Here is a 17,066-nt window from a genome sequence, read left to right on the forward strand (position 1 = left end):
TCAACACCGACATCTATTTAATAATACCACCTTAACATTTGACAACCAAACAATTAAACAAGGCGACTCGGTAAAGAATCTGGGTATTATCTTCGACCCAACTCTCTCGTTTGAGTCGCACATTAAGAGTGTTACTAAAACGGCCTTCTTTCATCTCCGTAATATCGCTAAAATTCGTCCCATTTTGTCCACAAGCGATGCTGAGATCATTATCCATGCGTTCGTTACATCTCGTCTCGATTACTGTAACGTTTTATTTTCGGGCCTCCCTATGTCTAGCATTAAAAGATTACAGATGGTACAAAATGCGGCTGCTAGACTTTTGACAAAAACAAGAAAGTTTGATCATATTACGCCTATACTGGCTCACTTGCACTGGCTTCCTGTGCACCTAAGATGCGACTTTAAGGTTTTACTACTTACGTATAAAATACTACACGGTCAAGCTCCTGCCTATCTTGATGATTGTATTGTACCATATGTCCCGGCAAGAAATCTGCGTTCAAAGAACTCCGGCTTATTAGTGATTCCCAGAGCCCAAAAAAAGTCTGCGGGCTATAGAGCGTTTTCTATTCGGGCTCCAATACTATGGAATGCCCTCCCGGTAAAAGTTAGAGATGCTACCTCAGTAGAAGCATTTAAGTCTCATCTTAAAACTCATTTGTATACTCTAGCCTTTAAATAGACTCCCTTTTTAGACCAGTTGATCTGCCGTTTCTTTTCTTTTCTTTTCTACTCTGCTCCGGGGTGGACCGCTAGCCTGTTCATCGGATGGGGACATCTCTGCACTGCTGACCCGTCTCCGCTCGGGATGGTTCCTGCTGGCCCCATCATGCATGGACTGGACTTTCGCTGATGTGTTGGACTTTCACAATATTATGTCAGACCCACTCGACATCCATTGCTTTCGGTCTCCCCTAGAGGGGGGGGGGGGGGTTTACCCACATATGCGGTCCTCTCCAAGGTTTCTCATAGTCATTCACATTGACGTCCCACTGGGGTGAGTTTTCCTTGCCCGTATGTGGGCTCTGTACCGAGGATGTCGTTGTGGCTTGTACAGCCCTTTGAGACACTTGTGATTTAGGGCTATATAAATAAACATTGATTGATTGATTGATTGATTGAAACTTTTTATACTGTGCGTGAATGCACAAAGGTGTTCTTTGTTGATGTTATTGACTTGTTGGAGTGCTAATCAGGCATATTTGGTCAGTGCATGACTGCAAGCTAATCAATGCTAACATGCTATTTAGGCTAGCTGTATGTGCATATTGCATTATTATGTCTCATTTGTAGGTATATTTGAGCTAATTTAATATCCTTTACTTTTGCCCTCTTTGTATATAATTTACTTTTGCATGTCTAATGACACATTATCTGCATGTAATATTGGCTGCATTTCAGATGTTTGTGTGCCATGTTGTTCCAGACCACAGCAAACATTACCTAGCTTGCCAAAGATTGTAATACATCTATTAGAAGAAGACAGCCCGCTGTTTCCTTTAACTTGGACACACACATCTATACCATTGGCCAGTAATTTCCAGGAGTTATCTCACCTTCTGAGTAGCCTCTGATTTACTAATGGTTTCTAATGTTGTAAAAATGTGTAGAATAAATATTACATTCCAACATATCTGTCAACGAAGATTTGCCTCAGCCTGCGACACATAGTCATTTTGATAGTAGGCTATTATACCTAATATAGACACCCTTTGTCATGTGTTGCCTTCATTATAAGACTTATATAAGACTTTTAAAGTAATTTTGATAGTAGGCTATTAAAGCTAATATAGACACTTACGTCATGTGTTGCCTTCATTATAAGATTTATATACGGCTTTTCATTTTTTGCGGCTCCAGACAGATTCGTTTTTTGTAGTCTTGGTCCAATATGGCTCTTTCAACGTTCTAGGTTGCCGACCCCTGCTCTAGACTTTGGACAGAATACAACAGGAAGATATTAGACGATAGAGAATACTAAACATTTTGAAAAAGACGGGCCATCTGATATCCGAGGTCTAGATGTTTGTAAAGGGGTCCTGGGTCGAGGTGTGAGTTCCTTTCTAACGACAGCTTTGTCCTCTAAGTACATTTGTGATGAAGTTGGAACCTATACCTAAAGAAATAATACTTAAACAAACCCTTAAAGGCTGCTCTAGCATCACTTAGCTTGTGTCCCCTCTGACGGGGTCTTGATTCGTTTATACCTCTTCCATGGGGGCTTGTTTGCAGTTTTCTTCCAAAATGCTAGATGCAGTCAGTACGTATCCATGCACTAAATTAGTCAGATTTCTGAAATAGTTAAGCTGTGAATAAGCATTTTACAACCCATGAAAACACCTCATCTGATTGTGTTCGGTTTTTGAAAAGTCGGAGTAACACACCTGGATTATGCGAATCAAAACCAGATCTCTCGAAGGGGTGTGTGCCGCCTAAGGGGACCCTTAGGCGCCAGTCTCAACGGGCGGGATATAACCCAGAAGCAGATACCATTAAATAAAAACATAAGCAACAATTGGAATGAAGAGGAGATTGTTTATTTGCTTTATGAATTAAAAGAACAGAACAATTTGAAGTGCATTGATGGTAGAAAAAAAGGAACTGACATTAAGAAGAAAATGTAGAATGTGGCAAGTATTTTACAAGGCAACGAATAAAGCGTTCACAAACCTCTTCACTCTGCAGTTTTGCACTCCAAACTGATTAACGATTCCACACAACTGGCAAGATAGTCCAGATCATTAGCAACTTTCATCTGGAACACTATCAGTCGGGGCACAATCGGTCTTTTCCTTTGGATTTAAGACTCCTTCCATCAATCCAGAGAGCCTTATGAATGAACTCAGAGACATTTAAAAGTTTTGTTTCCATGATCCTACGGCCGAAAATGTATTTGAAAAAAACCCTCCCGCCGGTCTTTCTTTGCTTTGAACTTGCATCCACTCAAATAAATTCTTGGTAGTAGCATCATGTTCATAGCGCAGTGTTTTTCAACCACTGTGTGTATCTGTGAGATACAGTTTGGTGTGCCGTGGGAGATGATCTAATTTCACCTATTTCGGTTAAAAATATTTTTTGCAAACCAGTAATTATAGACTGCAAATTAAGTGCTGTTGTTGAGTGTCAGTGCTGTCTAGAGCTCAGCAAAGTAGCCGTGTAATACTCTTCCATATCAGTAGGTGGCAGCCAGTAGCTATTTTGCTTTGTAGATGTCGGAAACAGCGGGAGGCAGCGTGCAGGTAAAAAGGTGTTTAATGCTTAAACCAAAAATAAACAAAAGGTGAGTGCCCCTAAGAAAAGGCATTGAAGCTTAGGGATGGCTATGCAGAACAAAACTAAAACTGAACTGGCTACAAAGTTAACAAAAACAGAATGCTGGACGACAGCAAAGACTTACTGTGGAGCAAAGACAATGTACATCCGAACATGACATGACAATCAACAACGTCCCCACAAAGAAGGATAAAACAACTGACATATTCTTGATTGCTAAAACAAATTAGATGCGGGAAATATGGCTCAAAGGAAGACATGAAACTGCTACAGAAAAATACCAAAAAAAGAGGAAAAAAAACTACACACAGGAAAACAGCAAAAAACTCCAAATAAGTCACGGCGTGATGTGACAGGTCGTGACAGTACACCTACTTTCAGACAAGCGCTATAGTGATGCATGCTTGGTTATGGTTTAAAGCAGGGGTCCCCAACGCGGTGCCCGCGGGCACCAGGTAGCCCGTAAGGACCAGAGGAGTAGCCCGCTGGCCTGTTCTAAAAATAGCTCAAATAGCAGCACTTACCAGTGAGCTGCCTCTATTTTTTTAATTTTATTTATTTACTAGCAAGCTGGTCTCGCTTTGCCCGACATTTTTAATTCTAAGAGAGACAAAACTCAAATAGAATTTGAAAATCCAAGAAAATATTTTAAAGACTTGGTCTTCACTTGTTTAAATAAATTCATTAATTTTTTTACTTTGCTTCTTATAACTTTCAGAAAGACAATATTAGAGAAAAAATACAACCTTAAAAATGATTTTTAGGATTTTTAATGACATATACCTTTTTACCTTTTAAATTCCTTCCTCTTGTTTCCTGACAATTTAAATAAATGTTCAAGTAATTTTTTATTTTTTTTATTGTAAAGAATAATAAATACATTTTAATTTAATTCTTCATTTTAGCTTCTGTTTTTTCGACAAAGAATATTTGTGAAATATTTCTTCTAACTTATTTTGTTAAATTAAAAAAAAAAATTATTCTGGGAAATCTAGAAAATCTGTAGAATCAAATTTAAATCTTATTTCAAAGTCTTTTGAATTTCTTTTAAAATTGTTGTTCTGGAAAATCTAGAAGAAATAATAATTTGTCTTTGTTAGAAATATAGCTTGGTCCAATTTGTTATATATTCTAGCAAAGTGCAGATTGGATTTTAACCTATTTAAAACATGTCATCAAAATTCTAAAATTAATCGTAATCAGGAAAAATTACTAATGATGCTCCATAAATTCTTTTTTTAATTTTTTCAAAAAGATTCAAATTAGCTAGTTTTTCTCTTCTTTTTTTCGGTTTAATTTTGAATTTTAAAGAGTCGAAATTGAAGATAAACTATGTTTCAAAATTTAATTGTCATTTTTTTCGTGTTTTCTTCTCTTTTAAACCATTCAATTAAGTGTAAATATCATTAATTATTAATAATAACATAGATTTAAAGGTAAATTGAGCAAATTGGCTATTTTTGGCAATTTATTTAAGTGTGTATCAAACTGGTAGCCCTTCGCATTAATCAGTACCCAAGAAGTAGCTCTTGGTTTCAAAAAGGTTGGTGACCCCTGGTTTAAAGTCATATCCAACAATTGCGACAACGACTTTTTGCTGTCAACCGAGTTTCGTTTTTTTTAATGATTTCTGCTGGTGGTGTGCCACCGGATATTTTCAATGAAAAAAATACGCCTTGGCTCAAAAAAGGTTGAAAAACACCGTTATAGCGCAATCCAAGATAATTTCTTGATGCTGTGGCAATTTTACAGCAGCCATAAGCTACCACAGAGCTAAACTGTTGTGACTTTAGCCACAGATGCCTAGTGTAACGTCACAAACACTACACGTAAGTGTGAAAATACAAAAATACGAACTTTTTGAAAAATCTGAGTAATTTAGTGCATGGAGACGTAGTGTTTGCAACCACAACTGTCGCTGACCAGCTATTAGCTTCCTGTTTGTAGTGGCTCTAGTAAACAATGGCGACTGAAGCGACATCCACATTGTTGTTGGAGCTGGAACTAATCATTTTGAAACAAAGGTCACTTTTACTGTTCTTATTGCTCCGTAACTGGAGAAGTCAAAGCCGTCAGCCACGCAAGTTAGGTGATGTGAGAGCATATTACGTTAATATCGCCAATGATCACTCTCATTTAATCGTACCTGCCAAAATTGTGATCACGATTAAAATTTGATTAATTGTGCAGCCCTAATATGTGGTACCAAACATTTGTCACTAAGTGTCAGTAACATCACATCAATGTAGACATAGCTGCTAAAAAAGAATGAGAAAAACTTGAGGGTAATGTGACTGTCCCATCGATTAGACTGCAAGTTTGGTAATTGGTGACCAAAAACAAAAAGTGACGTTGTAGCAACACACAATATTCTTTTGTCAAAAGCTCGTAAATAGTTATCTTTTTGTTTTTGTACAGTATTAATAATTTATGGCCTAATAATGTTGTTGTATGCACACTGTGTCGAGCGGAAATGGCCTATCATAGCAGCACAACGGCTATGAACGAACATTTGAAAAGAAAACCATCAACTAGTCAATCGTCCGCATGAGCATACGTTGTCATCATTACACAAAAACATGAATGTGTCATTTGTATCTGCTAGGGGTGTAACGGTACGTGTTTTGTATTGAACCGTTTCGGTACGGGGCTTTCGGTTCGGTACGGGGCTGTACCGAACGAGTTTCTAAGCTAAAGCTAAAGTCTTAACAAGCTGCTTCGCTCCTCTGCCTCTGTCTCAGCATGCAGCATTGTCCCACCCACACAACCATCTGATTGGTACACACTAAGCATTATCAGCCAATCAGCAGTGCGTATTCAGAGCGCATGTAGTCAGCGCTTCAGTGTGGAGCAGATAGGTGTTTAGCAGGTGAGCATCAGGCAGCGGACTCTCCCCAAATGATAATAAACACCTCCCAGTCAACTACTAGTAACATCACTATGAGCCCGTTGACCTTCTAGAAACTTAAACTGCAGCTCAGCTCACTCGCAGTCCTGGCTTGAGGTGCAGGCTAATTACCTCTCAGTTCCAGCCACATCGACCCCTTCTGAGCGCCTATTTTCAGCTGCTGGGAATATTGTAAACAAGAAAAGAACCAGAGCATGTAGACATGCTAACCTTTCTTCATTACAACTGTTAGTCACTCACTGGAATGAGTAGAATTGGTTATTGTGTACTGTGTTGGACTGGATGTTTATTTTGCACATTTTAAAAGCAGTACTTAATGTTTACAGTGCTCCAGAATATTTAGATTGGCACTTTTTTGTATTGGATGTTTATCTTTATTTTTGCACATTTTAGCAAATAAGCAATACTTTCACTTTTGTTGAAATGTTTACATTGTTGTTACAGAATATTTCGTTTTGCACTTTTTTGTATTGGATGTTTATCTTTATTTTTGCACATTTTAAAGCAAAATAAGCAATACTTTTACTTTTGAAATGCTTATACTATTGCAGAATATTAAGATTTGCTCTGGATGTTGACTTTTATATTTGCACATTAAAAAGCAAATAAGCTACTTTTAATTTTGTTAAATGTTAAAAGTTTTAAATGTTTACATTGTTACAGAATATTTAGTCATGTTGTTGTCAATGTTGACTGAGTGGCCATACTTATAAATGGTTGATTTATATAGGCTAGTAAGGTAAAGTTTTGTACCTGACAAGTTTCGGCTATCTTGCTTCTGCAGCCTTCCTCAGAGTGGCCATACTTCTTTTTTTTGTAAATAAAAGCCATGCCTTTTGAAAAAACTGGCCTACATTTATTTTTTCATCTTCATTTTGAATAAAAAAATAATCGGTAAAAGGAAAAATAATCTATAGATTAATCAAAAAAATAATAATCTATAGATTAACCGATTAATCGAAAAATAATCTATAGATTAATCGATAGAAAAATAATCGTTAGCTGCAGCCTTACTAATCTCACTCTTATACATTGCTGAGAAAATCTTTCACTTGGTGGTACAGGCACCAAATTTGGTACACATGGGTTCCAGGACCTATTCTCTCAGAAAAGTATGTTACCAACAGTGAAAAACAAAATTTGAAGTGGTGTAAGAAGTATAAAAACAATACTACTAATCTGGGGTTGGCTGTTGCATTAAACATACAGTATGATTACACTTTTCCTCGTAGGTACAGTAGGATAGGATGTCAATTTTCTGTCCACATTTTGCAAAAAATGTATATAGTGTGGATTTTTTGGTGGTTGATTATTCAATCATTTAGTACTCACATTTGGATGTATACTTAAGGCTGAAGTGATATAATTTGCATTGCCCTCTCCATTTGGTCTTTTCGTGGCACGCTAAAGTTTGTCGTTGCCAAACATTTTACAAAAATTTTGCTGGTACTCGGCACTATTTAGCCTCAGTGTATTCTGAATACAACCTACTTCATCTAATCTAAATGGATCTAACCTCATGGGTAGCTGATTGAGTGCCTGGAATTTAGGTAGGATTCTGGCTATCACGGAATATCCACCCCAACTATACTCATAACAGATTGGGGTTGTCTTTAATTCTGCTTTTGTATCAGTCTGACAGAGGTAACACTTCCTCCAATCAGTTTTAGGAGTACAATTCAATGGATTAATTTTGAATGGTGTAAGACCAAAGGGCTATCGTTTTACCACTCAACCGTACAAAATACATAAGCACATTGAGATGTGGCCTCTAGGGTCTATCGTAATACATAAGGTGTATATGTGACAGATAATAAAATATAATGTAACTGACATAAAAAATGTGTCTAAAAAGGTATTTTCAAAAATGGTCGTCTGGTATGGTCCATAGTGTATACATAACAGGACACAAATAGTCACTAATCTGTTGCCACTGTTTCTTTCCCAGGTTCAGGAGTGGCTATGCCTAAACTGTCAGATGCAGAGAGCGCTGGGGATGGACATGACCACACCACGTTCTAAGAGTCAACAACAGATACACTCTCCTTCTCATGCTGCCAAACCAGAACCCGGACTCGATGCTTCTTCCCAGCCAACCCTTCAGACACAGATGCCTCCTGAGACACGACCTCCAGGGCAGACCCCTCCGGACCCCGTCCCTTCCAAACAGACTCTTCTGCCTGGCTCAGGTCAGCGAGTGACAAAGTTGCCTCCGGGGGCAGTGCCTCTCCCTGGAATGGCCAAAGCCCCATCCCAGCCCGATTTGTCCAGAAACTCCCCCGCCCACCAGCCCCATCCGCCCCGCCAAGACCAGACACGCAGTGCAGGCAGCTCCCCCTCACGACAGCCCCCACCACCTGAGCAGACTTTTGGGAAATTATTTGGCTTTGGTGCTTCTCTCCTTAACCAAGCCAGTACGCTTATATCTGAGACCACTCAACCCCAACAACCACCCCCAAAACAATCGCCCAAACCAGGTGTAGGACCTGGGGCACCTAAACCCTCAGGATCTCAACCTACACAACAAGGTTCTCGAGCTCCACCTCAGCAGCAGCATCAACAGCAGCAGCATAGGGAGCAGCAGCAGCAGCAGCAGCAGCAGCAGCAACCTGCTCCTCCAAAGTCTTCTAACCCAAAATTTGTTGTCCTCTTTGCAAGACAGTCCTCAACACCGGCAACAAAGCCGAACAACCCAACTATAATATCTGCACCCAGTGCCACTCCCAAGTCTGCAACATGTGCGGCTTCAACCCCACTCCTCACCTGGTGGAGGTAAGGCTCAGATTCGGTGTGTACAGTGCAACACTCCGCACACCATGCTTATGGTTTTCCAAATGATTTATCGACACTCCAGTGAGAGATGCTGTGTCATATTATTACCCAGAGGGCCTTGTAGTTATGAATTTGTCCATGTCTGGTGTCAGTAAGAAATGTCAGGAGTCCTGTGCGGATGACGGAGTGTTTGGCTTCAGGTACCGTCAAATGCCATGGATCACCTCTTTTCACCTCCCTTTATGTCGACTATTTTGATGCTCCTTTAGGTCCTTTTGTGTAATTTGCTGAGTAATATTCCAGGATGTGATATAGGGCTGCACGACTATTGTCAAAATAATAATCACGATTATGTTTATCAATTTTGAAATCACGATTATTAATCACGATTATTTACTACGTTATATAAAACACATTTGTATTGCCTTTTCTATTTTAAACCAACAGTATTTGAACAGGGATTTAATTTCAAAATGATACTTCAGTAATGATATTAATAATATAGTTATACAAAAAATGTTCAATAGAGAAGGGCTAACTAAAAACAATATGCCATTGCAGAGTACGATCAATCAATCAATCAATGTTAATTTATATAGCCCTAAATCACAAGTGTCTCAAAGGGCTGTACAAGCCACAACGACATCCTCGGTACAGAGCCCACATACGGGCAAGGAAAACTCACCCCAGTGGGACGTCAATGTGAATGACTATGAGAAACCTTGGAGAGGACCGCATATGTGGGTAACCCCCCCCCCCCCCCCCCCCCCCCTCTAGGGGAGACCGAAAGCAATGGATGTCGAGTGGGTCTGACATAATATTGTGAAAGTCCAACACATCAGCGAAAGTCCAGTCCATGGTGGGGCCAGCAGGAACCATCCCGAGCGGAGACGGGTCAGCAGCGTATAGATGTCCCCATCCGATGAACAGGCTAGCGGTCCACCCCGGAGCAGAGTAGGAAAGAAAAGAAAAGAAACGGCAGATCAACTGGTCTGAAAAGGGAGTCTATTTAAAGGCTAGAGTATACAAATGAGTTTTAAGATGAGACTTAAAGGCCTACTGAAATGATTTTTTAAATTTAAACGGGAATAGCAGATCCATTCTATGTGTCATACTTGATCATTTCGCGATATTGCCATATTTTTGCTGAAAGGATTTAGTAGAGAAAATCGACGATAAAGTTCGCAACTTTTGCTCGCTGATAAAAAAAAGCCTTGCCTGTACCGGAAGTAGCGTGACGTCACAGGAGCTAGTATTCCTCACAATTCCCCATTGTTTACAAAGGAGCGAGAGAGATTCGGACCGAGAAAGTGATGATTACCCCATTAATTTGAGCGAGGATGAAAGATTCGTAGATGAGGAACGTTACAGTGAACGACTGAGAGGCAGTGATGGACCGTATCTTTTTTCGCTCTGACCGTAACTTAGGTACAAGCTGGCTCATTGGATTCCACACTCTCCTTTTTTTATTGTGGATCACGGATTTGTATTTTAAACCACCTCGGATACTATATCCTCTTAGAATGAGAGTCGAGAACGCGAAATGGACATTCAGTGCCTTTTATCTCCACGACAATACATCGGCGAAATACTTTAGCTACGAGCTAACGTGATAGCATCATGCTTTAACTGCATATAGAAACAAAAAAATAAACCCCTGACTGGAAATATAGATAGAAAATCAACAATACTATTAAACCGTGGACATGTAAATACACGGTTAATGCTTTCCAGGCTGGCGAAGGTTAACAATGCTGTGCTAACGACGCCATTGAAGCTAACTTAGCAACGGGACCTCACAGAGCTATGCTAAAAACATTAGCTCTCCACCTACGCCAGCCAGCCCTCATCTACTCATCAACACCCGTGCTCACCTGCGTTCCAGCGATCGGCAGAAGGACGAAGGACTTCACCCGATGCGTTTGGCGGCCCGGAGACGTAGGAAGTCAAGATGAGGTCGGCGGCTAGCGCGGCTAGCGCTCCAACAAAGTCCTCCTGGTTGTGTTGCTGTAGTCCGCTGCTAATACACCGATCCCACCTACAACTGTCTTCTTTGCAGCCTTCATTGTTCATTAAACAAATTGCAAAATATGTCCAGAATACTGTGGAATTATGAAATGAAAACAGAGCTTTTTGTATAGGATTCTATGGGTACCATAACTTTCGTTACTCTGACTTCGTCACGCGCATACGTCATCATACCGCAACGTTTCAGCCGGATATTTCCCGGGAAGTTTTAAATGTCACTTTATAAGTTAACCCGGCCGTATTGGCATGTGTTGCAATGTTAAGATTTCATCATTGATATATAAACTATCAGACTGCGTGGTCGGTAGTAGTGGGTTTCAGTAGGCCTTTAAATGCTTCTACTGAGGTAGCATCTCTAACTTTTACCGAATTGAAAACGCTCTATAGCCCGCAGACTTTTTTTGGGCTCTGGGAATCACTAATAAGCCGGAGTTCTTTGAACGCAGATTTCTTGCCGGGACATATGGTACAATACAATCGGCAAGATAGGCAGGAGCTTGACCGTGTAGTATTTTATACGTAAGTAGTAAAACCTTAAAGTCGCATCTTAGGTGCACGGGAAGCCAGTGCAAGTGAGCCAGTATAGGCGTAATATGATCAAACTTTCTTGTTTTTGTCAAAAGTCTAGCAGCCGCATTTTGTACCATCTGTAATCTTTTAATGCTAGACATAGGGAGGCCCGAAAATAAAACGTTACAGTAATCGAGACGAGATGTAACGAACGCATGGATAATGATCTCAGCATCGTTTGTGGACAAAATGGAAGGAATTTTAGCGATATTACGGAGATGAAAGAAGGCCGTTTTAGTAACACTCTTAATGTGTGACTCAAACGAGAGAGTTGGGTCGAAGATAATACCTAGATTCTTTACCGAGTCGCCTTGTTTAATTGTTTGGTTGTCAAATGTTAAGGTGGTATTATTAAATAGATGTCGGTGTTGAGCAGGACCGATAATCAGCATTTCCGTTTTCTTAGCGTTGAGTTGCAAAAAGTTAGCGGACATCCATTGTTTAATTTCATTAAGACACGCCTCCAGCTGACTACAATCCGGCGTGTTGGTCAGCTTTAGGGGCATGTAGAGTTGGGTGTCATCCGCATAACAATGAAAGCTAACACCGTATTTGCGTATGATGTCACCTAGCGGCAGCATGTAAATACTGAAGAGTGCAGGGCCAAGAACCGAACCCTGGGGAACTCCGCACGTTACCTTAACATAGTCCGAGGTCACATTGTTATGGGAGACACACTGCATCCTGTCAGTAAGATAATAGTTAAACCAAGACAAGGCTAAGTCTGACATCCCAATACGCGTTTTGATACGCTCTAATAAAATATTATGATCAACAGTATCGAAAGCGGCGCTAAGATCAAGAAGCAGCAACATAAATGACGCATCAGAATCCATCGTTAGCAATAGATCATTAGTCATTTTTGCGAGGGCTGTCTCCGTAGAGTGATTTGCCCTGAAACCGGATTGAAAAGGTTCACAGAGATTGTTAGACGCTAAGTGTTCATTTAGCTGCTGTGCGACAATTTTTTCGAGGATTTTCGAGATAAACGGAAGGTGGGACACCGGCCGGTAGTTCACCATGATGAATAACCGCTTTTTTGAATGCTAGGGGAACAGTACCAGAGGAAAGTGATAAGTTTATAATATTTAACACTGATGGACCTAATAAAACAAAAAGCTCCTTGATAAGTTTCCCAGGAATTGGGTCAAGTAAACATGTTGTTTGTTTTGTCCCATTTACACATTTTAACAATTCCTCCAATGTTATTTCATCAAAGAGGGAGAAACTATTTTGGAGGGCAGTGTCTGTCGTATATACAGTCGTATCTGTGTTAATAGAACCCAGTTGTAGCTGAGATGCATTGTCTTTAATCTCTTTTCTAATGACTTCAATTTTCTTATTAAAGAAATTCATAAAGTCATCTGCTGAGTGGGTGGAGCTACTGGGAGGAGTCCCTTGTTGGGTTAGCGATGCTACTGTACTAAACAAAAATTTAGGATAATTTTTGTTGAGGTGGATGAGATTTGAGTAATATTTAGCTTTAGCTGAGGTAAGCATGCGTTTATAAGTTATTAAACTATCACTCCATGCTTGATGGAAAACCAAGTTTAGTCGCACGCCATTTGCATTCCAGCTTTTTACATGATAATTTCTGGGCTTTAGTTTCTTCTGTAAACCATGGGGTACGCCTTTTAGGGGCCCTTTTTAGCTTTAGCGGTGCTACATTATCAATGGTGTCGCGCAGGGCGTCGTTAAAGTTGTTAGTGAGGTTATCAATAGAGCCCACATAATTTGGGAATGGTGCCATTACCGAAGGCAGTAGGTCAGTAAGAGTCGTCGTTGTGGCAGCATTAATGTTGCGGCTGCTATAGTAGTTATTATTATTATTATTAGTTTGTTGACAATGAGTCAGAACTTCGAATTTTATAAGGTAATGATCGGACATTACTTTAGTGTACGGGAGTATCGTAACTTTGGAGGTGATGACACCCCTGACGAGCACTAGATCTATCGTATTACCGTTGCGATGCGTGGGTTCATTTATTATTTGTGTAAGACCACAGCTATCAATTATAGTCTGGAGCGCCACGCATGGAGGGTCCGATGGGGTATTCATATGGATGTTAAAGTCTCCCATTATGATTATATTGTCGGCGTGCGTCACTAGATCAGCAACGAACTCTGAAAATTCATTGATAAAGTCTGAATAGGGCCCTGGGGGGCGGTAGATGACAGCCAGGTGCAGAGGCAGCGGTATGACAAACCTCACAGTAAGCACCTCAAACGAGTTATATTTATTATTTAGGTCCGAGGTAAGGCTAAAGTTTTTGTTGTATATTAGTGCAACACCCCCACCCCTTTTAATGGGACGGGCAATATGCGTTCCCGTATAGCCAGGAGGAGACGCCTCACCCAGCGCAAAAAATTTGTCTGGTTTGAGCCAGGTCTCGGCTAGACCAACGACATCAAGATTGTTGTCTCTAATGATTTCATTAACTAATAACGTTTTGGAAGACAATGACCTTATGTTTAAAAAGCCCATATTATAGGTGGTGGGCTGTTTTGAGGAGTTTTTGTTGAAAGTATCCGTAGTAGCAATATTAATAATGTTACGTTTATTATGCGTAGTGCACTTTAAATAATTTCGACCATATCTAGGAATTGATATGACAGGAATTTTTAGATTGTTTGCCACCTCAGTAAAATGCATGTCCACCTCTGACGCAGAAAAAACATTATGTGAGTTGTATATTATTCTAAGAGAATTGCTATGTGTGCAGGGATTATCCAGCCTGGCGCTGGATAGTTCTAGTTTAACAGACTCCTTATTAGCGCTTCTTTGTGGATTAGCATTTATCTTTTTCGTTAGCCCCACTAACAACAACGCCTTTAGCTTTGTTGTTAGCCCCGCCCGACACCCCCGCTTCTGCTTCCGAGCGCACCGCTTACGTCTCTTTCGTTGACGATCTCCGCTGGTAGTGGACGCCGCTGCTTCAAAGGCCACTGCTGGATGTAGCTCGCGAAGAATTCCCAAGCTAGCGAGTAGGTCCACCGTACACACATCTTTCAGCCCAAAATGGCCCGATCTCTCCACATCCAGAATCGTAAGTCGGTCGTAAGTGATCACGGAGTGAACACGCTGTAAGCCAGCCATGAAATTGACTGAATTGAGGGGTATTTTTGCCAAATCGGTCTACACTTCCAGGAGCGCTCGCAAGAAGCTGCCGCCATGAAGCGCCGCCATCTTGGAAACGATCATAAAGTCATGAAAAATAAAATTGTGCACAAAAGGCAGATACGACAAGGAACACACTGTACTGCGAACCAAATAAAACTTTATTACATAAATTACTTATGTGTGTCTTTGAAAGGTAATAATAATGGATTAGATTTATATAGCGTATTTCTAGACACTCAAAGCGCTTCACAGAGAAGTGAGAACCCATCATTCAGTCACTCCACATTCACACCTGGTGGTGGTAAGCTACATTTGTAGCCACAGCTGCCCTGGTGTAGACTGCCAGTTTGCCCCTACGACCACCACCCATTATTCATTCACCAGTGTGAGCAGCACTGTGGGCAAGGGTGAAGTGTCCTACCCAAGGATGGCAAGAGGTGGGGAGCAAACCTGCAACCCTCAAGTTTCTGGCACGGCTGCTCTATCGACCACGCCATTCCGCCCCGATTGGAATGATGGTGGAAAAATGTGGGGTCCTTTGGGCTAGGTTGATGTTACGGTAGTCTGTACTTTGGGCACACTCGCTTTTGTAGCTGTTCGTCGGGGCTTTGCGCCGGTGGCGGGTGGACCGCTCTGTGAGCAACCCTAACTCCATTTGGATTATTAGCTTCACGTCGCGGGCAAACGATGGCAGTTGAGGAAAGAAGGAAAGTGTTTTTAATTGTATAACCTATCGTCGCAACTTAAAAATTGATTTACAGTAAATGTGCTTTACCGTGCAGTTTGTTGGTTTATACGTGCGGGAGTATTTCCGGGTTTGCGGGAACGGGCAGGAGTGTGCCTAGAAAACGGCGAGATGTGCGCGTATGTTCTGGGGTTAAAATGTAGGTCAGTCTACGGGAGATAAGGGCACCAATATAATAATGCATTAATTTTTCCCAACATTTTCAGGAGCTACAGGATCAAGTGTCAGTCACCCTCTCACTCACTTAGTCTTACTCGCTCTCACATGAGTCCACTGACTTTCGGTCTTCCCCAGGTGGTTGGCTGATTGTTGGTTGTGAATGTGCTTGAATTGATATGCAGCGGAGCCTGCTTTTTAAATGTTAATATCGCCGACGAGCCCCCTCATTCAATCACAGCGTGCAAAATCGTGATCACGATTAAAATCTGATTAATTGTGCAGCCCTAATGTGATATGACGCAATGCTCTGAAAACACAGGAAATACATCTTTATCAAGTTGGAAGTGGTAGATCACCTCAATATTAATCAGTCAAGGCTTTCAAACTATTTGGACAAGTATTGAGACACAACTCTTAGACCATGTAGGTTTAGGGTCTTAGTTCCCGGTGGGAACAGTAGAGGCAGACATTTTTTCGAAAATCCCATGGTTCACGGGATTCCCGGAAGAATCCTGTGGGCTGGGAATCAACTTTACTATTAATCACGTGATTGAAACGGTACGGTAAGATAACAAGTTTAGCAGTAGACGGGAGCGGGAACCAACTAAAAGAAGCTAGGACAGGCGCCACCATTTTGTAGTTTTCTCTAAATAAGCCCACATTGTAACGTAAGCCAAAAGAACGACACGGCCCAAGTCCAAGAGTGTTTCCGGCTGCTGCTTTGTGCCAGAAGGATTCAAATAACAGCAACAGAGGGAGTGAATACTAACGGAGAAACTAAAGTAAGAATTAACGACATTTCCATCAGGGAAGTCTCAAATATTATTACATTTCATGAGAGTCGACCATTCTGGCATGATTGGTTGCAAAAAACCTGAAAAACCCCTCAAAGGCACAACAATGGTACACAGTTGACGCACAATCAACATTTTCATTGTTTTGGTTACGCACAACTTCTAATGCTATTACATCAAAAGCCTGCACATAGAACTATTGCGTATGTTTTTCCTGACTCAATTGGGAAGGAAAGACACTTACAGAGACTAACAGAGTGAGGCTATAACAAAGCCTAATTATGCAATCAAATCCAATTGAAAGATAGCAATTATCATAGGCTTTCTGTAGTGCATTGCTGTTTTTTTCAAATGGGCAAAACTTGTCTTCTTTGGCATCTGGTTGTCTCAAGCACTAGTACAGGCCATTCACAGATTGCTATGGAAACAGAGATGGTTTTGTTTTTCCTACGTCCCTTTTCATGCTCCACTGCTAAGGAGCTGACAATCTACCAAACTTTCAGACAACTGTCATTACGTGGGCTGTGTCTCTGCTGCACTCGCTACATTTTCAAAGCTCAGTCCTGAAAGAAAAAAAGGTTTTGTACAACTTCCAAGCAAAGTGGCAGGTAGGATGTTCCAGAGAGGGTTAGAAAGGTGGGTTTGAGTTTCGAATCGAGGTTGATTTCTACAGTCTGTTCCACACAATCCTCA

The 17,066-nt window shown here is 40.8% G+C and overlaps 1 protein-coding gene across 1 annotated transcript in view; it reads left to right on the forward strand.

Annotated features, from left to right (window-relative positions):
* The window catches only part of bsnb (bassoon (presynaptic cytomatrix protein) b), a 276,063-nt gene that overhangs the window by 100,812 nt on the left and 158,185 nt on the right, over positions 1–17,066 (forward strand). Inside the window, 2 exon segments of the mRNA XM_062051938.1 lie at positions 8,133–8,811; positions 8,814–8,956. Of these exon segments, the coding sequence (XP_061907922.1) occupies positions 8,133–8,811; positions 8,814–8,956 (822 nt within the window).

This window comes from Entelurus aequoreus, linkage group LG01 (assembly GCF_033978785.1).
Source record: "Entelurus aequoreus isolate RoL-2023_Sb linkage group LG01, RoL_Eaeq_v1.1, whole genome shotgun sequence".
Taxonomy (NCBI): domain Eukaryota; kingdom Metazoa; phylum Chordata; class Actinopteri; order Syngnathiformes; family Syngnathidae; genus Entelurus; species Entelurus aequoreus.